This window comes from Vanessa tameamea, chromosome 5 (assembly GCF_037043105.1).
Source record: "Vanessa tameamea isolate UH-Manoa-2023 chromosome 5, ilVanTame1 primary haplotype, whole genome shotgun sequence".
NCBI lineage: Eukaryota > Metazoa > Arthropoda > Insecta > Lepidoptera > Nymphalidae > Vanessa > Vanessa tameamea.
The window spans coordinates 2,650,666-2,677,891 of NC_087313.1; the positions used below are offsets into that span (position 1 = coordinate 2,650,666).

The following is a 27,226-nucleotide window of genomic DNA, read 5'->3' on the forward strand; positions in this document are numbered from 1 at the left end:
TAAACGTTATAAGATAAATGTTTTCCTGCTAAGCGCACTTCTCATTTTCTTTAATAAGAATTCGCGCCCATGCGAAGCCGGGGCACTTAGTTAATAGTAAATCATTAAAAGTAATGCATAGTTTAAACTCTCTAAAAATGATTTATTCAATTGCTATATTATTCAATTTCCAATCACTTATATTACAAGTATAATTGTTATAAAACTATAATCAAAAATGTTCGTGTAGAGTACCTATGTAGTATAATAATATTGAGCTATAAACGCTTGGCATAGCGTTTATTATCATAATATCTAACTTTACACGCTTTGACATGCAAGGCTTGGTAAGGTTTGCCATCCATCCATATTTGTGAATACATCACACAAACAGCTATTTATTTTTTTACATTTTTTCGTAAGAAATTTAGATATCCCGTTTAGCTGAACTTGCTACTTTACAGATTATTAAAATTATCCGCCATATTAATATTTGCAAATCTGAATCATGGCTCTATTAAGGTTCTTGAAATATATTTCCTAACGATACAAGTATTAACGTGAATTTAAAAAGGTTTTTCTGTTTTTCCTTATATATATTGACGTTAGCCTCGATTCGCTCTTTATTTCCATTGGAGATTAAGCTTTAATAAATTATTCTTACTTAGGTCAAGGTTTGTAACTGTGACTTTTATGTTTTTTTTGTGATATATACAAATTGATTAGCCCGAGCCGTGGAAACAATTTCTAACATACAATGAAAATAATAATATGATTAATATTAAACATCTAATTACGTCAGTCCGGTGCTCTAATGTAAACTTTAAAAAATAAAAACACTGCAATAAAGTTTTCACAAAATAAACCAATTTTTCTTTTCTTCTTATTATCTCATCTCATCTTTTCTGTTTATATTTATTATATCTTTAGTTCTAGCTAGTAGAATAAGCATGTAAATTATACGAAGTCTTAGCAGCATCTGTGCATTCTGAAATTAAGCTACGAGCTTAGTCCATCTTTTCACCAGCGGTTTTTTTTACTTAATGTACTAAGATCATTTTTACTTTCATAGGTTTCAAACTTCATTTATATTATTATTATTATATCTATTTGACATATGCATTAATAGTTCCCGGAACTCACTTTATATCTCACTCGTGAAAATTGAAATGTTGAAATTTGACTTACGGTGATACACTATTTTGAATTTGGTTGCGTGTATCATTTAATTGTAAGAATAGGGTATTTTCGTTAGTGAAAGGTAAATTATGAAATTTGATTAAAGTTAAAATATATGTAGAAATATATTTAAATATTTTGATTTGGAGTCATAAAAGCGCATTATTGTTTTATTATATTAAAATTAAAAGTTGTAATTTTTAGTCTGTATATCATGTGACCTAAAACACGAGCCGCCATTGTGTGACGTCAGATAGGCAAAAACTGTCATTTCGATATCATCTGGCACTTTGTAAAGCTACTTTTCTTCGCACATGACAGTGACGAAATAATCTATGCCTCTTTGGCACAAATAAAAGCCAACAAAAAAAAACTACTTTTCTGAAGTTTTAATGCTAGTATTTGTACATTACACACCAACAAATACATTACAATCGCTATGACTAATGTATTATTTTCCCAAAAAACACCAAATATTTCCAGCTGTTAACGTTAAATGAGTGCCAGTTGTACATATACAACTGTTGTTTTTATCAGTGTGACGTCACCAAAATGACTGACACCATTTTTGCGGGAATAAAAAAGATTTCAAATTTAATTTAATTTTATGGCAAGAAAACGTGTTTAATTTGCCGAAATATATTTTTTATTGGCTTTTTATTATGAAAATCAACATTTTGAAGTACTTTTTTAAACATAGTAGAATACCCTATTACTATTATCAATGTCGCAAGTCACTTTCTGTCTTTACATGATCGATTTCCGCAGTGAGTTTGGGTGTTTGATCTTACAGAATAGCTTTTCTTTATACACCCGAAAATAATATCCACATATACATTTATTCAAACATTATTAATTATATATGTCCCTACCACATATTACATATATAACACGTTTACTTGGTGGTAGGGCTTTGTGCAAACATATCTGGAAAGGTAACTCACCATATATTCCACATCTATTCTATTTGTATACCGGTTTGAAGGATGAGTGAGCCAGTGTAAATACAGGGAGAAAGGACGTAACATCTTAGTTCCCAAGGTTGGTGGCGCATTGGTGGTATGACTAGTGATTAATATTTCTTGCAGTACCTTTGTCTACGGGCAGTGGTGACCACTTACCATCAGATGCCCTAAAAAATGGAACTCCGCCTGAGTATGACATAAAAAAATCGAATGGGTATTAAAAAATCCTTTTCAATAATAATAGTTGTATTTCTAGAAAGACTCATCCTAATCGTTGCGAGAAATTAAAAATAAAATTTTAAGATAGAAAATAATCTTATCTACCGATAACCAATCCAAATGTGTGGTTACTACAACTGAGATACACTTCTTGTTTATTAAACACAGAACTGAGTCATATACCTAAAGCAAACATCCTTCAATACAGCCGAATGTTTAATATTCTACAAATACACACTTTATAGAAGTACTCACAAGCTTAATATGTGACATACGAGTAATAACCAACTATGAACACTATTACGAATGTAATACAAACTATAAATGCATCTACTTAAGCCACTTTTTAAAAAGAGGTCGCTTGAGCTATTTTGACAGTTCATCATTCGACAGTCATTGCAAAAATCGAGAATATTCGACGAATTAAATAAGAAGTAAATATTTTTTGAAATACTTAACTCTTTATACGCATCTAAATAATTTGAATATGTTTCCACGCAATCGGAACCGTACGTGAACGCATATGTACATATTATGTATATATATATACATATATTTTTAATTTATTTAACGATTGCTCGTTAGCTCATATAAAATTGGCACTGTAGTATAAAGCAATTTTTGTATAGTTAATGCCGCCAAACATGGATCTAAGATACAATTTACCTTGTGATTGTATTTATAGATTTTATTTTTACACGACTCGGATGGCGAAGCAAAAATGTCACATTAAATGCAACATAATAGAAACGTCTTGGATATTACACCAATTAACAAAAATAAACAATTGATATGGAATTTGGTAAGAAGAGTTTTTTTTTAATTCACACATTCCGAAAATATATATATATATAGTATGTCAACTGAAAAACACCTATTTTAATGTACAAATACAGCATAAACTTGGGTCCAACCCACCTCCACTCTAAATGGCAGCCATTTTGATTTTTTTAATGAAATTTCTCTATGTGTTTACTATCTACAAACTTTAGAAGAAAAAAAAATATGACATTTAAAAAAATACGTAAATTAACAAATTATTGCAAATTACTACAATATCACTACACATAGATCGTTAGCTTTTAAGCTAAGCTATATTACAATACAAAATTAAATTTACAACTTTTTTTTCAGATTTAGTTGTTTAAAAGTGAAATTACTCTATTCCAAACTCTACTAATCATTTTAATATATTTTTTTACATTATTTGTCTATTTAATGGCCAATCCATAAAAAACACAAAACAGTTTTTTTTGCTGTTTTTCATAATTAAGTAAATTACACACTACATCTTATTTTATTGTCTGTACTCTGTACCTATAACGATTAAAATGTTGTTATTAATTCTTGCTAAAATAAATTAATTATGTTCATCAGTATTTTATCATTGATACCTACCTGCGTCCATTGTTTAATATTCGTGAGGTGAAACTCGAAAATTTATTCAAACGTATACTGCGTAGTAATTACTTCTAGCTGAATATTGGTTAAAAAATATTAATAGCGTAATGGCTATATTGAGAATAAATATGATGAGAATATGATACTTTAGAATATAATATTATATATATTAATTTCGATAAAAAAAGTTGCACGCTTAGTGTACCTACAAAGATGTCGTTGAGGATTATAAATAAATCTAGGTTTATTGTCCCCAACCAACATCTCCGTATACTGTATAGAACATTCGGGGTCTAAATGTACTTTGCCTTCGATAAATAATAATAGACAGCATTAGCATTTTAAAAAGTTTATTAAGACTAAATTAATTAATAAATAAATCTTATTTTTCATTAAAGGAATACTTTTTTTTTTTAAAAACGCCTGCATTTAGGCTCGGGTTCTATCACAGGAATGATTGAACACTAATTGTGAATAACAGCATTGTAAATCTGTTTATTTGAAAAGAGCAACTATGCGAGTTTCTTGACGTTTCTTCTCGCTAGAGGCTGCTTTCCGAAACGGTGGTAGTGTTTAAATATTGACGATTCAAGGACGTTTCATTGCGAAGTTTACTTGAATAAAATAAATTTAATATGATTTGATTTGATTTAAAGGTCCTTTTTCAAAATTTCAAACGTTCGTTTGATCAGGTTTATAACATTATTTTGAATCAAATAATACATATAGTCTATTCTAATCGAAGAAAGAATAAAGATAAACAAACCTTAGATATACGATTCCATGCTTTATTATAGATCAGCTGTACACTACTAACAGTTCTAGATTCATATATATTTATTTATAATGCAATGCTATTCTACTTAAATTCACTTTAATTTTACTTCCGTAATTTTAATAACAGTTTCGTTGACGTTAAAAACCTTATTTTTTAAGCAAATCCATAATAAATATCATAGATTCGAATAAAATCAAATCAAATCAATTTTATTCAAGTAAACTTCACAATGAAGCGTTTTTGAATCGTCGATTATTCAAGCCCTCGACAGATTATATCGCGTTAATTCGATATCAAATGTTATTTTTTGCCTTATAGTTGGAATAGACTAGACGTTGGCTGGCTTGACGGTAAAATAGGACTTCCGATTCAATGGAATACTGTTACATGATTCAGAAGTGTTTAAGAGAACCTACTTAAATTATCTAACGATTTTATTATTCTAACAAATAAATAGGTATATTTAAAAAACGACGCATGAATATAAATCGAACGCTCAATAAAGTTGAATAATAATTGATGTACCCAAAACATTTCTGTGTTATGAATTGGTAAACAATGGTACATAAATAACTCGGACCGGGCGTGGGTAGCGTAAGACGACTAGTGAGTTGCAAATATTGCAAGTTCATTGACATATTAACTGTTAAGGCCCACGTAGGGCATATTAAGCCATCACCTACTTACCTTATGCTGATAAAATTAGTCGAATAAATATAAATGCCAATGAAAAAAAAATTGCAATAATTCTTGGCAAAATCGTCTGCATTCCAAAATACACGGCATGATGAGGCATAAAATGTCTTTTATTTTTATTTTAAGTACGGTTTGTTCTTGTATTTTATCAAGTGATATGTCACATTGCATTGATCAAAATTTCTCTTTTTATTTTCACGTTACTGCAAGGACGTGAAAAATTGTAATATATTATTATTATTATAATTTAATAACATAAATTACCTATACCGGAACTCATAATATAACTGCTTTGAAATATAAATATGTATTTTACGACATTACTGTAGTGTTTTGTTATCCATCTGTAGTTATATCAAACTAGAGAATTTATACAATCATATGAACGCTTAAATCTAGTACAGACAAAGTTGATAAATCGCACGTCCGTTACATTTTCATGCATTTTCCTCCACAGCATGTTGATCTAGATTTTTCCAACTTATGCAGGCTTGTTCTCGATATCTCGAAATATACATTAGCCCTAACCTCGACTGTTAGATGTTAGAGTTGCAAACTTTGGTGTTTATATATTAATTTAATTATACTAGTGTTCGTCCACTCTTTGAAATTCGACAATAAATCATCATTAAGAATTTAAGGAAAATATGAATTTACATCTCTTGAATATTTTTTCTTCTTTTCTTTGCTTGAAAAGGAACATAATGTATAACAGGATCACAGGAAAACCTCTTTCTGGGAGTATGTAAGGTTTTTGCTTTTTACCAACGTGATATTTTTTATGTTACATATAAAGTGCGATTACTGTACGGATCGCATGTTTTTTTTATAGATAACAATTAACGAAGCTCCTACTTCGTAACTACTAAACATATATAACAAAGCACGTCTAAAATTACATTAAAAAAAAAGACGATCGGTAAGTAGTGAAGAAAAGTTACTGAACTGTTTTGTCTTTGCTTATTTAATTTATTTTATTTTATTTTCAACAGGACAACCAACAGTAGATACAATATCACATCAGATATAATATGTGGCTATCGTGACTTATGTATAAATCTTTTACTTGATTACTAATGGTGATGTATAACAATGTTAACCTTGATATGATGGATTTTTTTCCTAAATACATTCTATATAATCTGGTATAAAAGAAATGACTCGTATTTCGGGCATTAATAGGAGGAAATAAATTAATTAATTTATATATAGATGTATCCGACGTTCTTATGTTATTTAACCGCTTCGAAGATACTACTTTCTGGGTAGACATTGATAGATGTTGCAGTCGATGAATCAGTATTACGGAGTATTATGCATAGGTCCATAATATTGATTTAATTTTTTTTTATTTGATTTGATTTGATATCAATCCGCAACAAATATTTGATAGCAACAGTTGTTATGCTCTAACCGTAATAGCCCCACTGATAATTATATTTTAGTACTTAATTGATATAAATACGGACGGACTATATTTACTTGTTAAATATGTAAACGATTTTCTGAAAGACGAACCAGAAAAACGAAAGACAAGTAACAGATAATTGATAGTTTATAATAAGAGAACAGATATTTTCGGTTATATGATAGACGTGTCAAGATTGTTTTAACAGCTTGAACACGTCCGACGTCGTTAGACGAGCGGGTACTCGTACACTCGTGATAGTGGCCAAATGAGTGACGTTAAGTAATATATTCAAATAAAATATTTTTATTCGGTATTATGTTTTCTTTGTAGTGATAATATACACATTACACATAGATATATTTAAATATTAGTTTAAGCCGTGGGCCTCGCCAGGTTTGTTTTGTTCATTCCTCAACTCGTAAATTTTTATTCATAAGATATAGATAGTCATAAGTGTTTTTCTTATGACAAGTAACCGAACCTTCATCGATATGCGATTTTAAAAATGTATTCTCATGATGAAAATATTAAGTTAATTAATCATTTTAGATTTTTTTTATATTGATGCTCGAACTTAAAGAAAACTCACAATTGTTAAAAGATAAAAAGAAAATGTAGTATTTAAATATATAAAACTAAAAATATTATCAGTTATTTGTTTAATTTATTGTATCTTTATGTATTTATTTCAATCGTTAATGGAATTTGTTGTTGTATAGTTATTGCGTAGTTGTTGTCACCGCGGCTTTGCTCGCGTTTTAATAGATGGTCGTCGGGTACAAAAAAGAAGGCTATGTTCTACCTTAGGGTTCGAACTAGCTTGAACAGAATGAAGTTCATCAAATTGATTCAATAGTTTGGCCGTGAAAGCGTAACAGAAAGACAGAATTAGTTTCGCATTCACAATATTAGAACAGATTGTACCGTTTCACAAGTGAAACTTTGTATTATACACCCTAGAGATAGGGCGCAATCAAATCGAAAATGTTTTATACTTAATACAAGAAACACAGATTGTCTATTAAAATATCAGAAAATAAGAGACATATTTTAAACTAAGGTACACATGCCAGCACTATTTTCATGCGGGTAATTAATTTACGTATGTATGTATGTAACTACATATTAAGTATGTCATGCATACCATACTAAAAAAAAATTAAAAAGTATTTGTTTCAATAGAAATGTAATTATTTACGATGTATAGTGTCGACGCATTAAAATAGATTGTAACATTTTAAACAATATTAATACAAACATAATACAAGTCAGACAAACTCACGTATCATAGTTTATTATGTATGACGGCAAAGTATTTTCACAGATTAATGAAAGGCAGGAACGAAAATTATCAACGGCATTCGGATAGAAATCAAAATCAAAATATATTTTATTCAAGTAGGCTTTTACAAGCACTTTTGAATCGTCTTAAACTATTTAAACTAAAGCTACCACCGGTTCGGAATGTAGATTATATCGAGAAGAACCGGCAAGAAACTCAGTAGTTACTCTTTTTCAACATCTAAAAATACAGTCGTGTTAGTTAAATCCAATTATATATGTATGTTATGTCTCCTGCATGGAAGTCAACAAGCATTAACTCCCCGCTTTTTTTATCATCAATATAATCTTGTATCGAATAATATGCCTTCTTTACCAATGTATTTTTTGATACTTGAATCTATGAAACCCCAAAGTAAAAAATGGAGAACAATGCTCGACTCGCCTATCACAATTCAATATTTATCAGAATTATTATTTAGAATTTATTTTCATCATTTAAACAGGATATTACATCAGTTAGTAACTGAGGAACGATTTCAGGCTATAGTCTCCTCAGACTATAGTAGGAATAAACCTTAGGTTTACGTATTTCATGCGATGTTAATAGGTGCAATATTGTGCACAACTACTAAGAATTTTTGATTAATACATCTTGATTTATATTACACTTAACTGCTCATATCGACTTTAATTTAACTTCCAAAGTTCGGATAACATTTTCGTCGACCTTATAAACACCATTTTTTTTCAAATCCATAGTGAATATCACAGATTAATCAAATTCTCGACAAATGACACATTAGTTTATTTGCCTTTAGTCCTCTTATGGTTGAAGTGGACGATAAATACAAATACACTGTAACTGACATTAAAAACATATTTAAAAACACAATGTAAATTAACTTATCGCTTTGAACAGACGCTGACAAAGTTGATACGTACGTTGTAAGAGAAAACTGATTATTTTAGCTTAATAACAATACAAATGTTAACGGTTGCTTGATGAGGTTATAGCTGTGACATAATCCCGCCTAAAACCTGCTGAATGTCCTGATCTATGTTGATGTATTGCGTTTAATAATAATTATAATAATTTTCTTTATAGAATGTTAGATGACACAGCCACAGACGTGCACAAATCCAAATGCCTGCAATTTTATTCCTTTTCTAACAAAGGTAACGTAGTCTGAACGTAAATTCTTTAATCTGAAGAAACAGAGGATAACAGTTTGGGTTAAAGGTTGCAAATTTTAAAGTCACAAATTTGAAAATTGAAACCAACTGCATTAATTGGTTTTAATAAACAATTAAAAAAAAGAAACATTTAAACGAAAAAAGTTGGACAAGTTCACACAGTACCCAAACTGTTGATTGTTGTTGTATAAATGTCATCGCAACACCAGGCAGAGATTGGCGTGTCCATATATTAAATGCCTAACTAAATTGTCATGGAACAAAGTCGACAGTTTAAAAACCTACTCCCACACGTGCGAATGTTCATAGTAATCAGTGAAACGGTGTCGGTTTTTCGATCTCATATGTAGAAATATAAACATTGATCTTTATATATACATATATAGGCTCAGGATAAAACACGTGCACCATCCGAGTGCTGACAAGAGAGTGTCCCTAGTTGGCATGTTCCTTTTTTTTATATTGTCTATGAATCAACTGTCAGCCGTTGGAAGTGTTGTTTACAACTGCTTAATGAGGGTGGGCGCCGTCATATACATAAACAAATGAAGTATCTAAACATATACCTTCTACCACGATATAATATGTCGTTTGCTTGTTTTATATTGCTATGGTAACGGAGCATGTCTTTTCATTCCGTTCACACAAAGGGCACACAGTGTGAACAATGTTTACAATTGTTTATTTTAAACTTTTCATGACATTTGACCTACTTATCTTCAAAAAACTGTTTCGGACTTGATCTAGAGGAATGGACGTGATGTCCCAGTGGTTAGAATACGTGAATCAACAAAAGCACTGAATTGATATGTTCTCAATTTATGTTTATATTCATCTCGTGCTCAGCAGTGAAGGAAAACATCGTAAGGAAATCTACAAGTGGCGGATGTAAATCTAACTCCACCCAGCCGCATTGGTGCAGGGTCTTAAAGTAAACTCCAAATCTTCGCCTCAAAAGGAGTAGATGCCTACCCTAGCAGTAGGACATTTAGATTTATAATTAGGTGATGTGAGCCTAATTTTTCTGCCTAACTATTACCAAATAAGGTATATTTTTTTCATAGGGGATTTATATATTATTTATGGATCTTTTTAAGAGCTAACATGTAGTTTTTTGGTATCGTTTCTTCGAGTAAGTCGTACTTTTGCCAGCTTTCGCTCGAGTCGACAGTTACATAATAAGACTATTTTAAACTTCTATAATATGCAAGTCTAAATATCAATCGGACTATTGCTGCATGAAGTCAAAAAAGACGAAACTTATCTGTTTAAAATATAGTATGATAACTAATTTCTCATAAAAATAACTGTTTAGCTATATCGCAATTGGCAATGATATTCTAATAAACTACTAGAACATCATTGGCAATTGGTCAAATAATTATAATTTTAAAGTACCTTTTTATAAAGCATGCACTAAAACACAGAAATTTCAGTTAGATTGCTAACCACATAAAGAGGAACTTGTTAAAAATTCAGCTGCAATGTTGGCCCAAAAATGTAATCCTACCCTATAAAAGGTCCCTCTACATTGCATAATTTAACGAACGAAACAAGAAAAGAAAACAAAGAATAATTGTGTTCATTATTCCAAATATTTTATAGTTATTACACAAACACACAACAATAACTTTTAATTTCGTTGCTTCGGTCAGTTTCACCGAACACCATACCTCAACTTAACCTTTGACCTTGACATTTGAATAGTTTAACCTCAAAAAATTATATTTGACAGAGAAGCGATACACAATTGCTCATTATGATTAGTATGTTTGATTTATTCAAGTGCGTGAAGTAATAACATTACCTATTTTAATATTCACGCACTTGAATATTTTGGTAGATTCACTTTAAGATTGATAATCTTGAATACATTTTTATACATTAGTATATATTTCCAACATTATGATATTATTTTATAATTACACAATATTTTATAAAATTAGTAGATAGTGCTAGTGGATTTTACCTTTTCAATTCGTAATGACTAAGAGCTTTGGTACACGAAGTGCAGGTTAATCGCCTTATCGTAGGTCACTCGAGCTTTGTCAATATATACCCAGTGCCCCCTTCTCTGATTAGAAAAGAGTAACGTACGAGTTATGGTTCATTCTCCCTTAAGTAAGTAATTCCAAATGCATTATCTCGAGCTGCGCTTGCGTGAGGTAAGAGCAGTATCAATCAAGAGCTCTTATGTAAATATCAAAATAAGTTTTTACTATTAAGTATTTGCTGAACTAACAAATATCAAATATATTGACTCACCATTATACCAATGTTATTACGTTCGTATGCCTGCACAGACATTGTTTTTTCAAATCCCATATGTTCAAGCTACCAATATATTAGCGTTCATCGTTTCCACTCCTTAAATTTTAACGGCGTAAAACATAGACAATATCTCAACAAACTACCCATAAACTAAGCAAAATCACATCGAACTATTCGCTTTGTAGACGTATAAAAGAAGGTTAAACCAAACAAAGACACATATCACATTAATAATATTGCGGAAAGGATGAGTATCTTATATCTAAAGCCCAAGACATAAACAGATACACAACACAGATAATGAGCATATTATTAGGCTTAATTTTGTACACACGCAGATATTAAGCATGACGATAATCCCTTTATTACATAATAATTGTTAAACTTAGAAAGAATAGTGTGTGTTGACTTTGTCCATAATACCATTAGATTAGCCATTCTACTTATCCAGTTCAATTTCCTTATGGTGCTCAAACTCTTATACGAAATAAACCGTACGGATTACATTAAGGCGTGTGTTTATCTTAACTTTATGCCCACTTGTTAGATTTTGTATTTCAAAATAGAAAACATATTTAAAACAAGAAGGCACGTTTTTCAAATATGTAAGTATATTTATTTTATATTTACGTCAAACATGGATATTATATAATATTTTATATGATAATGATATCCTTCTGACTGACACTGGTCACAGCGGACAGAATCTGGAAGGGGCTAAACAAACGCGCGGGATATTTTATAATGCACAAGTGTGCACAGGCGCCCTTTCTATTTTTGATCGGAGTTGACAGGAGAATGAATTGTCAGGTACAAGACGACTTACGTGCCTTCCGAGGCACGGGATAATAAACAGCCAACTTCGAGACTCCGGGCTAGAACTGAGGTTTTTCAACAAACAACTGCAATACATTTATAATAGTCTAGCCCGGTGCCACAAAACAGGACCTAGCCCCTAGACCAACGAAGCAATCACTGCTCAATATGCTTCGTATTGATCGTAAAAAGTACATAGCATATAATCATACATAATTTTCTTTAATTTACAGATATATTCAATTTTTTAACATTTAATCATGTATTTACATGAAGATTTACATGAAGAACACGATACAATATTATTATATTTAACAACGACGTGGTTGGATTGATGCCAAGTCTTGATGTATTATATATTAAATGCCATATAATAGTCCGGCCCTCATGAACAGACCGAACACAGAGTTGCATTGAAAAAACATAAAACATCTGTTCCTTGCAAACAGACCGTGCGCCTTACTTAATACTATTAACATGCATGGCCCATGGGTCTGGAATTACGGAAATAACAACGCCCTTGTTACCACGACAACATCCACTACTGACGTAGTTCGCGGATTGGTGTAGAGTATAGACTATATATAATATCACACTAGTTCGCCTGCGGCTTTTCCTGCCTGTGAGGAAGCACGGCAGATGTTGAATATCCTTTGTCCTAAATATTATGATGATTGGCTATATTTTTTATATGTTTATGAATCTAAATTTAATTTTAAATTTGTATTAAGTAAGTAAGTTAAGTAAATAAGTAAGTTTTTTTACATTGGTTATTATTTTTAATCAATTTTGTGGAAAATTTTTAAAGATTATTGAATGCAGATTTTTTTTTTGTAATTTTTTATTACTAAAACAAATTGTAATGTATTTTGAGTTTACTGTCAAGTATTTTATTCTCAGCTGTAAGCAATGTTAACTGTCTGAGGTGTGTATTTGTCATGTAAAAAAGATTATAAACAGACACGGAAACAATAGTTTTATTACAAGAATAGACGGCTCCTCCTTCTTTTTTATTTTTTTTCATTTTTAAACACAATCGGTGTAGCCGTAAGGGATTTCCCACTAATATTCAAGCAGAGGCTACCTTTTTCTTCTAGTTTCTTTTACATTTGAATACGCCCAAGCCTATTGTCGCCCATATCTTCATAGTTTAAAAAAACCGACCAAGTACGAGTCGGACTCACACACGAAGGGTTCCGTACCATTATTATTATTGTTTATTTTTTATTTGTTTTATTTTTTTATATAAATTTTATTATTTATTATTAAAGTAAATATACAATTAAGTATTTTGTGAATATTTCAAGTACCTACCTGTGGCCATAATTGACATCGAGCAAAAAAAAAATTTTATTTTGTTTTTAGTGGGTATTTGTTGTTATAGCGGCAACAGAAATACATAATTTGTGAAAATTTTAACAGTGTATCTATTGCGGTTCTTGAGATACAGCCTAGTGACAGACAGACGGACGGACAGATAGCAAAGTCTTAGTAATAGGGTCCCGTTTTTACCCTTTGGATAAGGAACACTAAAAATAGTTATTGTATACCTCACTAAAAACTTTGCCTTACTTCGACTGACACCAATTACAAAAATAAATGACTGAAATAAACAATAAAAGTATTTATTCAGTAATTACATTATATTTAGTTGAACAGACAATCTGTAGAAACAATACGAACGGATAGGAGAAATTAATATCGAATACCCAAGTTTTGTTCTTTCTCGTTCCTACAAGGTATAAAATATTCAATAATAAAAATTATTTTGTTATTGAATATTTTATTTATCGAGAGTGGTTTATGTAAATATAAAAAAAACTAGAGTGGAATCAGGTTGTGACTAAGGATTTCACGTACACAAAATATTGGATTGTAACAGTTTTTAATGATTAAAACCTGATTCCACTCTTGTTTTTATTTATATTTACATAAACCACTCTCGATATATAATAGACTGTTTAATTATAAAGGAATCATTTAAATCGGCAATACTGATATATCATCAATCAAATTAAAGTATAAAATAAGAAATAAAAAGTCGTGTATACAGTTATATTAAGCTTTTTTACAACTAATCAAACATGTTACCGTCGATAAGAGATAAATAATTATTTATTACAGATCATTTTAAGTAACATATTAATTGAGAAGATAAGTTTTATGGTGACAACACAATTATATTAAAGTATAAGAAATAATAAAAGCTTTCCTTAAGTTGCTTTTGATTGGCAACACCGATCACTCACAGATAATATTTAATAAACGAAATTTAGAAAGTAACAACAAATCTATTCAAATTTCTCTTACAACATATGAAATAAAATAAATGTTAACTTTGTATAAGCAGAGTCAGATTTCTAGCTAGCTACTTTATAATCTGCAGCGTCAAATGTTTGAAATAGTGTTTTTGGTGTAGTTATATTCATTGAATCAATTATGAAATATATTTAGTTACATAAATATAATTGGAATAAACTTTTACAAAAGTTTCATAATCTGAGCTCTTATGCTAATTAGCGACTTATTTGAGACAATTCATAAGAAACATTTAAATAGTGATTGAGGTAAACAAACATTAGAATAAAATATTTCACGCCTAACATTTCCTATTAATATATAAAAATTAATTGCTCTGCTATATAATGCAATACAAACAATTATTGATTAATATATATATATATATATTATAATACAACATTATTCCACTTAACTACTTAAATCCACTTTAATTATACTTCCAAAGTGCCGATGGTAACTTAGCTGACAAGCCATTATTTTTCAAATCCATAAAATTGATACCATAGACTATTCAAGATCACGATCAATAATACCGTGTCAATTGAATTTCAAAGTTGTTTCTTTGTCTATATTCTTACGGTGATTGGAAAATTGGTCGATGGTGCAGTCACTAATACTCATACGCAATACACAAATAAAATACACATTACTGTAATATTTTATGTAAAATGAATCCTTGTTTTTGTTTGTATTCTACGCCTTCACGCACTGTTCATCTCATTGAATTCAAACATTGCTTATTTGTTGTCACAACTCTCGTGAACATTTCTAACATAACAGTGCCAACGTACAAAAGGTACAATGAATACAAAAACTCTAAAAGAAGCATTGGAGCGCTGGTTTTTTTAGCTTTACATTTCATTCGTTCGAGCCTACTTGAATAAAGAATATTTTTGTTTTTTTCGTTCATTAGCAAGCTTACGTTGAAAATATTTAAATTAGTATTATGTAATCTCAACAGCGAAAATATAATTATAAAATTTAGTTTTATACACAAGTATTTTAAAAATAAGACTCCACTAATCATGCTAAAAAGACGCATTGGTATCAAATAGCGCACATTACATTTTTTTTTATGATATCGGTAGGCGGACGATCAAATGGGCCACCTGATGGTAAGGGGTCACCACCGCCCATAAACAATGGCGTTGTAAGAAATATTAACCATTCCTTACATCACCAATGCGCCACCAACCTTGGGAACTAAGATGTTACTTCCCTTGTACCTGTAGTTACACTGGCTCACTCACCCTTCAAACCGGAACACAACAATACTAAGTACTGCTGTTTCGCGGTAGAATATCTGATGAGTGGGTGGTACCTACCCAGACGGGCTTGCACAAAGCCCTACCACCAAGTAATTGAAATTGAAATTGAAACCATTGAAATATTATATTCAAATATGACATGTATGAAACGATTGAAGCTTTAAGCGGAGGCGGAATTTAAACCGGATGACATAAACGATGAGTGAAATTTTGAAGTCACTCAGGCTTTCACAGTTAATCCTCGGATAAGTTGATAAAGTTTGGCCTCTATTCCACTTAAAAATAGACACTATCGCAATCGAATCGAAACGTAAACGTTGCCCTTTCGCCGTTTCCCTATTGTACTAACTCATCGATCTATTTGCAGTTCTGTCTAATTTGTATCAAAATATAATCGAGATCGTATCTCTTAACCTCGATCGTAAATAAGTAGAATGTTCAACAGTTACAAGCTGAGGTTAATTTTTTAAAGTACCGTCGCAATTGGATCACTATAGAATCGGAAACGTATCATTATCGTTATAAGTTTGTAGAATTTGTCTGATTCTTTGCATATTTAAGAACAGAGGATACAGTTCACAAACTAAATTTTGGTTGGAATTAATTTAATCACTGGTCTACGTAATTATAGGATGACCACTAAATTAATGTTAACTCATACTATTATACAATTATCCAATAAACATTGCTATGGGGTATGGACTATGTCATAGTCATAAGACTTTAAGACAAATCGATCACTGCACATCGATGAAAACAAAAAGAAACTGAAGTATTTGAAATGATTTAATTAAAAAAAAAATTGCGTAACTCAGTACGACTTTATAAAACGTTGCCCTCAAGTTCGACATCATCCTCGGCTTCGTTCGCGATTTAGGGGGTTGTCAGGTGTTAGGTATAAAAAATTCAATGTCCTTTGTTGCTTTACACCAAATTTCATCAAATTCGGTTCAGTGCTTTGGCCGCGAAAGAGCAACAGACATACAGACAGAGAGACAAAGTTACTTTCACATTTATAATACTACTAAATCATAATTTAATTATTTTTACACGTAGATACATAAAAATATGCTGTGTTTTATTTTGCTTGGTAAGTTTTTAGGTTGCTTAAACATCGAATAAGGTACCGATATCAAGTAGCACACTTTAGGATCGAACACATTAGGCACGACTAAGGGAAGCTAATACGACCTTCCCAAAGAATTATTCACTACAGCTGGGTGTGCGATTAAGATATACTTTTTAACATAAATGAACATTGGGAGATAGAAATCGTAGTCACAAAAATAAATGAACAAATTAAGAAAGGGACCGAAAATATTTTGGGATTAATATTTACGTTTTACGTATATATTAATCCCAAATAGTATAGTTACGTAATAGTTACGTTCATGTATACTACATAATAATTTGACGTAATTTAAACTCAATATTTGTATTTACCAACATAAAATCGTTTACTCAATTTATCAAAGAATATAACTTAGAGAAATAATTATGTGTTGAAATGTGCGTTTCGAAAAACGATCTTAAGTAGTTTAAGGAGACGAAGGTTGTTAAGATGATACAAATGTTTTTCTCTATTTTGGTACTAATCCTTCCGTGTTATTTTTCTTTTGTTCACTTAAAGTACCAGTCAGAGCTACAAAACGTACACTCTAAGTTTGCAGGTCGAAAATATTGAGCTTTCAATAATGCTCATCCGTAGTGAATCTTCCATAAAATATGGTTTATAAAGTATTTACAGTGAATAGTTCAAGAGCTGACTGAACATTAACTCACCGTCGAAAACACAACCATAATATTTTGGGTTTCTTATAAAACACGATTCGCAATATCTTCTCTCAAATCATGTACTTAGGATTTGTTGGTGAAACTGAACCGAGTTATTTGTTTTTTACCGTAAATTAAATTATAATAATAATATATATAAATGTAATAATATAGAAACCGTCAATTAGTAAGTACATTTAAACGAAATTAATGTTTTTGTGGGACATTTTCAGAATCTTCACTTTAAAGCGGTAAAATTGTGCAAAGCAATAATTATTGTGGAGTCAGTCATATTTGGAATTACAATTTTAAGCAATTAAACAAGCTCCGCTTTTAGATTTGTGCGAGACGTCATTTTACTATCGACTAATAAGACGACACAAACTGGTTTGACAAAGAAAGCGCGACAATATGTTCGAACGAAGGCTTTGAATACTAGTCCTATATAATATAGATAGACGTACCTAGTACCCAGTTCGTTTATACATTTAGTTTATTTTATTTTAATATTTTACGGCACAAAAGATACCACATAATAGCTAGCCAATGTAAATACATACAGAAAAGTAGCAAATACTTGGTAGTGCTTAGTACAAGCCCGTCTGAAGGATGCGTGAGATAACTATACTCTATTCCAATGGGAATAGGAAAGAACCAAAACAAACCGTACTTTTCAATACCACGAGTGTTTTGTTGAGAATTCCGCTTTATGATTTACTACAAACAGTTCTTGATTAATATATCTTCATTTTTAATACAACAATATTTCACTTAACTACGTAAATCCACTTTAATTTGACTTCCAAAGTAACGAAAACATTTCTGCCGACATTCAAAACGCCATTTTTCGATGAACAAACGATTAAAATGGAAGCCTCACTAAGGATGTCGCTAAACGAATGGAGAATGAATAAATTTATACAGATAAAAAATATATTATTTTAGTTTCAACGTACAGCTTAGATTTTTTTTTTAAATATATAATTATTTAATTGGTTATAATATGGATTATAATATAATATAGAAATATAATATATAATATAGAAAGTTACATTTTGTTCGATAAAAATGTTATTATTTTATATAGTAAGGTATAGACAAAAAATTTAAAAGAATTAATTCATTTTATAGAAATAAGAAATCTTAAAATATTGATCAGTTATATGCAAAGCAACACTTAATTTATAGTTTTGAAAATAATACAAAAGTAAGATATTATTCGGAATTATCACGTTCTTTTCTTACGACCTGGCTTTGTTTAAGCGAACTGTAATTGTAACCGATTTAGTATTTACGACCTTTTGCCTTTGCCTACTGACTTGATTTTCCATCAACACGGCCTACGCTGATAGAACATTATTTTTCGGTTTGAAGATTAAGAAAGATTTTTAATTACATTCTGATTTTTTTTCAAAAAATTTAATGCTAAGAAATGTATTTCAAGGTCAAAGTCGTTTTAGATATAAGATAAAGTAGATAAAGAGTTTCTTTGAAAGATATATAAAATTTTATTTATTCAAAACCTTAGTATTATACAATACGTCATGTCTTGAAAATGCCACTTAATTATTGAAACATACAATGTTTCTTTTTATTAATGATGGAATAAAAATCTATTCATATAAATTAGATTGTGTAAAAATTGTAATTAAAGTGTTTCTATGACTTATCACTGAAAATAACTACCTCTTTATAAGTTAATAACGTTATTTGCGAAATACCACGATCCAAATCAAAAATTTAATTTAAAATTTTTAAATCTAATTTTTATTTAAGCCTAAAAATGCTGCTATCTAAAAATTTGATGAATATGTACCTTTGTTGCAATTTATATAAAATTTATTTAAAAAAATACGTAAAACCAATAAAATATATCGTTCCTTAGCATTCTTTACCCATTCACTCAATCATTTTCTCCTCACTAGTGTAACTAAAATGTCATGTCAATTCAAGGTCAAAGTTGTTTATTTATCTTTTCTCCTATTCCCATTGGAATAGAGTATACAGGCGAAGGGGGACATCAAATCACAGTTTCAAAGGTAGGTGGCGCATTGCCTATCTAAGGAATCGTTAAATTTCTTCGCTTATGTTAATGTGCCACTTGTCATCAAAAAAATATCTGATGGGTACTAGGTATTAAAATAAATATTGGTAAATTAGGACACGTATTTTTGTGATTGCTAACTGTTGCAAAGCGTTCGGGGAAGGTTTTAGTGTATAATAATATTAGACAAGATGAGCTGCACAGTTTCACTTTCTTTAAATTTAGACGACTGACGTGACAAGCGTGAATATCATGTTCTTGTATAGTGTAATGTATGGCGACACATAATACGTTATAAAATTGATTCAGTCCTGTGGATAGATTTTTGGCTTATGGTATTTTATACCTGACGCTTATGGGAGCTCTGTAGCGTCAGTAAAACCGTTCCATAGCAGGTCGACGACCAGGTGTATAAACAAGGCATGAACGCAAGTAAGTATTCAATCAATCGAAGGGCGAGAGTCGGCATGTAATTTAAATTAAAAAAAAAGAAGTTCTGACAATCAATAGAGAAGAGAGTGATTATCGCAAATTTAAAAATTAATTGAATGGCTGCATGAAGAAATCGTTTGAGTTTATTAATTCGATTTTCATTCAGATCCAGATAACGCACATTAACATAGACCCAGGTATGTTAATGTGCGTTACATACCGCATAAAAACGACAATTAAATTATAACACTAAAACTCGAAATCAACTGCCAATATTATGTAATTATATTTAAGATATCAGGAAATGCTTACAATATAATTAAATGCGCTCAATTTAAAAGTCATATGATTTTATGATGTTTCGTTTGTAATGTATATATAAACCGATGTCAAAACGTTGTAAAAACGTTAGGTATAAGGCTATAGCCGATGTTCATTGTAGTACTTAATGAGTACACGTACAAGTTATTATTACCGTGTAATCTATATAATCATTAAACCAGTCTTCTCATAACATAATAATTAAAGCGAAATGTTTTAATTTCAGATGTTCACTTTGTAATATCTTAAAGTATATTTTTTCAAAGTATCATCGAATATATTTAGCACGAAATATAAGTTTAAATCTAGAACACCAGCCAACTTACCATTATAAATGATAATTAATTATTTATAGGAGCATTCACGTGTATTTGTTTTTATTTTTTCAACAAAGAGGTCCTAGGTCACTGATAAAATTAAAAACAAAGTTAACCGCTACACTTTCATTGTGGAGTAACCCAGTTGGCGCGAGTCGCGACCGTCCAACGCCCCGGTACGAACGTGTACTGCCATATGCTCATGTGAATAACTACAATAGTATTCACCAGTTACCTACATTATAATTTTAACCTTATTATAATCTCGCCAGAGCATAAAATAATCTATTATTCTCTTTGTTTTTGCATTGGAAGGTAATCCGATAAACGATAATATTTTTTCAATCAATTTTGATTTTGACTATTACGAGACAGTTAATTTACATTATAAAGCATTTTTAGTCCATGTAACAACCGCAGCGGAATTGCGGTTGTTCTCTAATATACTTATTCCAATATCAAAAACTCTTCAGATAGTACAATGATAATGCGACTTTTAAAACTAGAATTCCAAAAATAAAGTAATTTCTTTTTATACATACATATACTTGTATAGTTTTCTTTCGTGTAAAAAAATTATGTTTTCTTAAAAAAGCAAGTTCTCTAAGAAAAAATAATTATTCTATAATCTTAGAAATATTATAAAGTCAAATTGATTTTAGTTAGTTTACAAGCTTGCTCAGGATCAACCAGTCCGGTTCGGAGAAAACCCCTTTTTAACTTAGATAGGTCATTTATTCGGAATGGTTATAGATTATACAATATCAAAATACGACCTAAGGGGGCAGAACAGAAACGTAAAACGAAGGTCTAACCACGCGAAAGCTTAGTTAATATAAAAGAAACAAATACTGCTACAATATATTTCAAGTAAGTAAAATGTTTCACACTTTGTTTAAAAAAATATTCGATAATTAACACCAAAATTTTTTTCTATTCAATTCAAAATTGGAGACAGCGAAAACTACATAATTATATTAATAAGAACAATTCAGAAGAAGAAAAACTCAACGTAAATGTTAACATTTGAGTCTTAAATAAGTTCGTGCTGGTATTAAGAACGAAGCTTAAACGCAATGCGGCAAAAACAAACGGAGCAAGGACTCTTTATCGACTCTTCGTCTAATTTTACCTAAAATTATGTCAGTATTTTATTTAAAAAATTATATAAGTAAGCAAATGGACAACCTGAAGGTTGGAAGTTGAATTGGTACTGTAGGTAGTGTTAAACAATTCATATTTCACAATGCTTTATTTGTCGCAAGCCAGCAAGGGCATTGCTGCCCTTGTGCCTGAAACCGGAACACAGCTATACAAATTGATGCTTGGATAATTGATGAATTGATGAATTCAGAGGGACCAACACAAAGCCAAATTAATTATTAGTGCTACGATCTATTTACTTAATTTTTAGAAATAATTCGGCAACAAATGATCTCGATAAATAATACGCAAAATCATTATTTACTCTTTTACCTTTAACTGAATTTATTTATTAAACATATATCATGATACGCCACAATTTTACCTACAGGTATTTTAGGAAAAAGTCATTAGTATATTCCTAATAAACTTTCACCATAGTCATTTGTTTGAAAAAATCTGTTACGTCTTTCCTTGCAGTCCTTCATTATACAAACATCTGTTCAAATAGAAGATTTTAAATTAACATGGTTATTTTTATTACTAACAGTATTTAAAACGGGATATTTACCATGTTTTTTATTTTTATTTGGTGGAGCTCGATATTTCGACATTATCTACGAATGTCTTGTTATGATAAAAAACATGGTAAATATCCCGTTTTAAATACTGTTAGTAATCTGTTCAAATATTGTAAAGGCAATCTTCTTTCGACGCGATAATGGAAAAATAATTCATACTTACCTTGAACAACTTTCAACACTTACTAGTTACTAAGCTTGAAAGATTTAATTAATAAGTTGTAAGTTTTCTTTTTTTAATTCAAACTCAAAATAAAATATTTAAAAAAACACTAACGTTAACTAACACAGGTCTTTATTTGGTAGTTCAACAAATGAAAATATTTTTAAAATTAGCAACAGCGTTCATTTACAACCCTAACTAATGCGAATAATAAATATAAATGCAAATGCCTTATTAGTTTGTTTGGAGCAACATGAAATCGTACATACGTTGACAGGGATACAGAATGGGACGTAGGATAAATAACACTTACGCTCTCATAGGCGGCCGGAAACTACTATAACTAAATCATTTAGAAAACAAACGAATTATTTTCATTGTGATAACGTACTGGCTGAAAATGCCTTCGCCCGCTTGGACTTTTTGGAGATTTGTGATTTGTGACGAATATACTTGAAGAACTTGTTTACCTTTATCCTCACATTACCCTCTGAAAGGGTAAAAAGTGGTCTTCCTGCTTGGTCTCCCCGGTCGGTCCTCCCCGGTAGCCTGAGGTACCGTATCGTCCTGTTTTAACCCGTAGGGTCAGGGCCAATTTGTCACAGTGGTTAGTCAATTAGTGTTTCAGGCCTTCATATCCGACGGTGTGTCTTGTCCGGTGGTTGTCGTCATCCTAATCGTCGCTGTCATCGATGCCTGCTATGGGGCAGATGTCAGGCGACAGTAGGAGTTCCCGAGGCTGAGGACGTCCCCCTGGAGGTCGAGCATGAGGTATATAAAAGGTAAATGGTAATCTATGACTGTCCTTAGTTCAAGCTTGCTTCGTACCAAATGTCATCAAAATCAATTTCGTGGTTTAGCTATGAAAATGTAACATATAGACATACAGGCAGAAAGATTAATTAAAATTTTACTATACGCTTACTGTACGCATCACTGAACCATCAGATATATATTCTAAAATAGTAGCTTAATAAGACATGAAATCGGACAACAAATCTATTTATAAGGAGGTGAATAACCTCTAGCAATAATATGTCTTGCAAATGACGACAACGGAGTGATACCAATATTATCTAACTAATAATTATGTTGTGTATTTATTTTATTCATTAGATTGGGGACATCTGGAATGTTTTTTATGACCTCTTTGTATGATCTCGCTACGTTCCTAATTTATTTTTAGTTGATTTAACATGTTTAAAAAATAAAACCGTCACAGACGTATACAGTCTGAACTATCTTTCTCGTTTTTCGGATTCTTAAGGACTACTCAAGGCAGGGTTTAAATTATGTTCAACATTTAGTGCTAGACTAAGTTTTGATATTATATCCAACAATACAATAGGCTTTTTGACAAGTTTTTAAAATCCATTTTATTATCATTAAGGAACCCGGTAAAAGTTTTTTTTTTTAATTCGGTATATTTTTGCTATGCTTTGTGTCTCGTGACAAACGTTTAAAAAAAGCATTTTTATTTACGGATTTTTAAATAAATTACATATTATTTTCAACTTAGATTAATGAGTTTAAAAATGATTTAAATAACCATACTATATACTGATGACAGTAATTGACACTTTATTTTTAGCATTGTCAAAATAATAGCCTATTAAACAATATAAAATTTTAATTACTGAGTCATCGATACGAACAAATTAGTAGTTGTTAGTTTAATAAAATGTTAATACGCAACACTTTTTTTAAATTATATTTTTTAATGTCACCTGATACTTATGTAATCAATACAAATATTTGGATCTGTTTGTTTGTTACAAGCAAACATTTATACATATATATAGATAACTTAATTTGTAATTTCATATAATGATAAACAGGCAAAAACGAAGGTTATAAAATTGCCTGTTTTAACCTCTTACGCGATATGTTCACTGAATTCATTTTTTTTAAGCTTACGTAAGTGTTCTCTTTGATGGACCTGTGGAACAAAGATAGGAAAAATCCGTAAAAAATAGAGGTTTCGCAACTTACAGATTAATGTAAGATAACTCTAAGTTAGAAACAAAAAACATTTTAATCACTATTTTACGGTCACTATTTTCATTAAGGTAATATACTTTTTTTTAATTTTATTTTATTAATCGACAATAGATATTAAAATTGCATAAATAAAATTACATTGGTATATGTAAATTAGTAATTACTATTCACCATATAATAAAATAAAATTGATATAAAACGTTTATCAGGACGATAATATCTAAAAGGAGGTTCAACGTTATAGAAAAAAAATCAACAAAAATTTAAAAATAGCAAACGTTTATTTAAATTACTGCTTCAACTTGATTGAAGGTTTCTTCAAACGGTTCCACTTTCATGGAAACACGCTTAATCAAGTGATTAGCTTTCGATTTGGGAGGTGATAGAGTAAAATCAACTAGTAATTAAACAGTGTAAATTGACTTACCTTGCCGTGCTATCAAACTTCAATAATTTTTTTTTTAATGCGTCAAACTCGTTTCGAAAAAAAAGCGACTGTTTTAATTCCCTATTTATCAATTTAAAGTGAACATAACATACTGTAATTTTATATAACAATATCTTACGTTCAGTTTAAACTTATATTTATTTAATATTCTTCGAAATTCGATAATGCCAAACGAAATATCTTAAACGTCAATTTATTTGATTTTATCGACGCTTGTTGACTCTTTGACCTGTAAGTTGACTTGTAAATGCATACGAATCAGTATGCATAGCATTCTCGTTAAAGGAGGTCGCAATCAATTTACAACCTATACATATAGTATAAACAATAAACATCACATGCACACATAAGATCTTAAAAAATATTCGTATCTGTACGGATAATTTAAACATATAAAATACTTTTAACCCAAAAAAACTAAATATACATCATCTACACATAAAAAACATTGCATACTTTGTATTATGTCATTTAGTTGCAAAGGTATAAATTAGAAGGAGCTTATGCTTACCCAATTAAAATAAAAATAAAAAGCTTTCTTTCGATGAGCGAAAGAAAGCTTTTTATTTAACTAGATGGCGTTACTAGTACTTTACATCGCGCTAACGAAATTCTTTTCGCTAAGCTTAAGTAGTCAGGATTCGGAATCGTATTCATACTTACCTGGCGTAGGGGACACCGTGATCACGAAGGCGGTTCCCCCAGAGCGAGGTTCCACCATTGCACTGCGGTGGGGTTGACCTCTGCGATTATCCCTAATGCGGATAACTCGGACGCGTAATTTTTGGTAGTGGGGACTGCGTTCGCGCTATCCCCCTTAAATAAATATATATTGAAATCATTATTATTGCTTCATGGCTGTTTATAATGAATTGTATGTGATTAAAAGTTGAAACACTGAATTGTCACTTGTAATACCCATGACTACAGTACACCTTAAAACTTTATGTGACATTGCGGTTCACAAGTCACAAGTTTTTGTTAGATCAGTAATTGACTTTCATATATAACTACTTATAAGAGTAATATACCTGTTCAGTTTGATACGCATTTCAATATACACCTATTAATGTTTCTACCTAGAAAACCTTATATAAAAAAAAAACTTAAATATAAGGACTCTTAGAAATATGCTAAAAAACTTGAACCTAGACAATGCAAGTATACATATAGACTATTTCAATCGAAGGATTATTTCTTCTATCTTTATAGATAAACGAACCTTAAATTTACGTTATTCATGGTATTTGCTAATGGCTCAACTACATTGTGCACTACTAACTATTGGTTAAAATATCTTTATTTACAATAGAACACTATTCCACTCAATTATAAGTAGTCCACTTTAGTATCCACTTTAATTTTACTTAAAAAGTTCCGAAAACAGCTTCGTCGACGTTTGAAACGCATTTTTTTCACATATCCATAATGAATATAATAGATCGTTAAAGCTCTGAGCCGAGATAGCCCAGTGAGCCGAGATGGCCCAGTGAGCCGAAATGGCCCCAGTGGTTAGAGAGCCGAGATGGCCAAGTGGTTAGAACGCGTGCATCTTAAACGATGATTTCGGGTTCAAACCCAGGCAAGCACCACTGAATTTTCATGTGCTTAATTTGTGTTTATAATTCATCTCGTGCTCGGCGGTGAAGGAAAACATCGTGAGGAAACCTGCATGTGTCTAATTTTCAACGAAATTCTGCCACATGTGTATTTCACCAACCCGCATTGGAGCAGCGTGGGGGAATATGCTCCATACCTTCTCCTCAAAGGGAGAGGAGGCCTTAGCCCAGCAGTGGGAAATCTGCAGACTGTTAATGTAAAGCTCTCGACCAATAATATTGTGTCCATTCGTAGTCAAATGTTCTTTATTTGTCTTTTGTCCTCTTGTGGTTGGATTAAATGGACTATACGTGTTACTAGTAAACTATTTTCTTCTCTTCTCTGTCACCATTCTCTTGATATTTTTATTGATAGCTATTCTATATCTATATTTATGAGATAGGAACTTTTTTGTGTTCCATAACTGACGTACTTCTAAAACAATATTCATAAAACTGATACCAGATGCAGTCTGTTTTGAAGGAGGATTTAATACGTAATACGTGGCAGAAAACATCTGCTGACGGTTTTACTTGTTATATGTTTAAATTAGGACTCTAGGTAGAGCACTAGGTAGTCATGAAGTTGTATGTAGAATACATTTTAGCCTTTTTTATCGCCAAATAAATTCACATACATATA

General features: G+C 30.8%; 1 protein-coding gene and 1 non-coding gene across 2 annotated transcripts in view; one reads left to right on the forward strand and one right to left on the reverse strand.

The window, feature by feature from the left end:
* LOC113392228 (organic cation transporter protein-like) overlaps positions 1-20,830 on the reverse strand; it is a 33,783-nt gene extending 12,953 nt beyond the window's left edge. Inside the window, exon 1 of the mRNA XM_026628536.2 lies at positions 20,659-20,830. Coding sequence (XP_026484321.2) covers positions 20,659-20,661 — 3 coding nt within the window. The 5' untranslated portion in view covers positions 20,662-20,830. The remainder of the gene's footprint in view (positions 1-20,658) is intronic.
* A 4,810-nt stretch (positions 20,831-25,640) lies between these two features.
* On the forward strand, positions 25,641-25,802 carry LOC113392815 (U1 spliceosomal RNA). Its single transcript, XR_003368432.2, has one exon. It is a non-coding gene; the product is annotated as a U1 spliceosomal RNA (small nuclear RNA).
* The last annotated feature ends 1,424 nt before the right edge of the window (positions 25,803-27,226 follow it).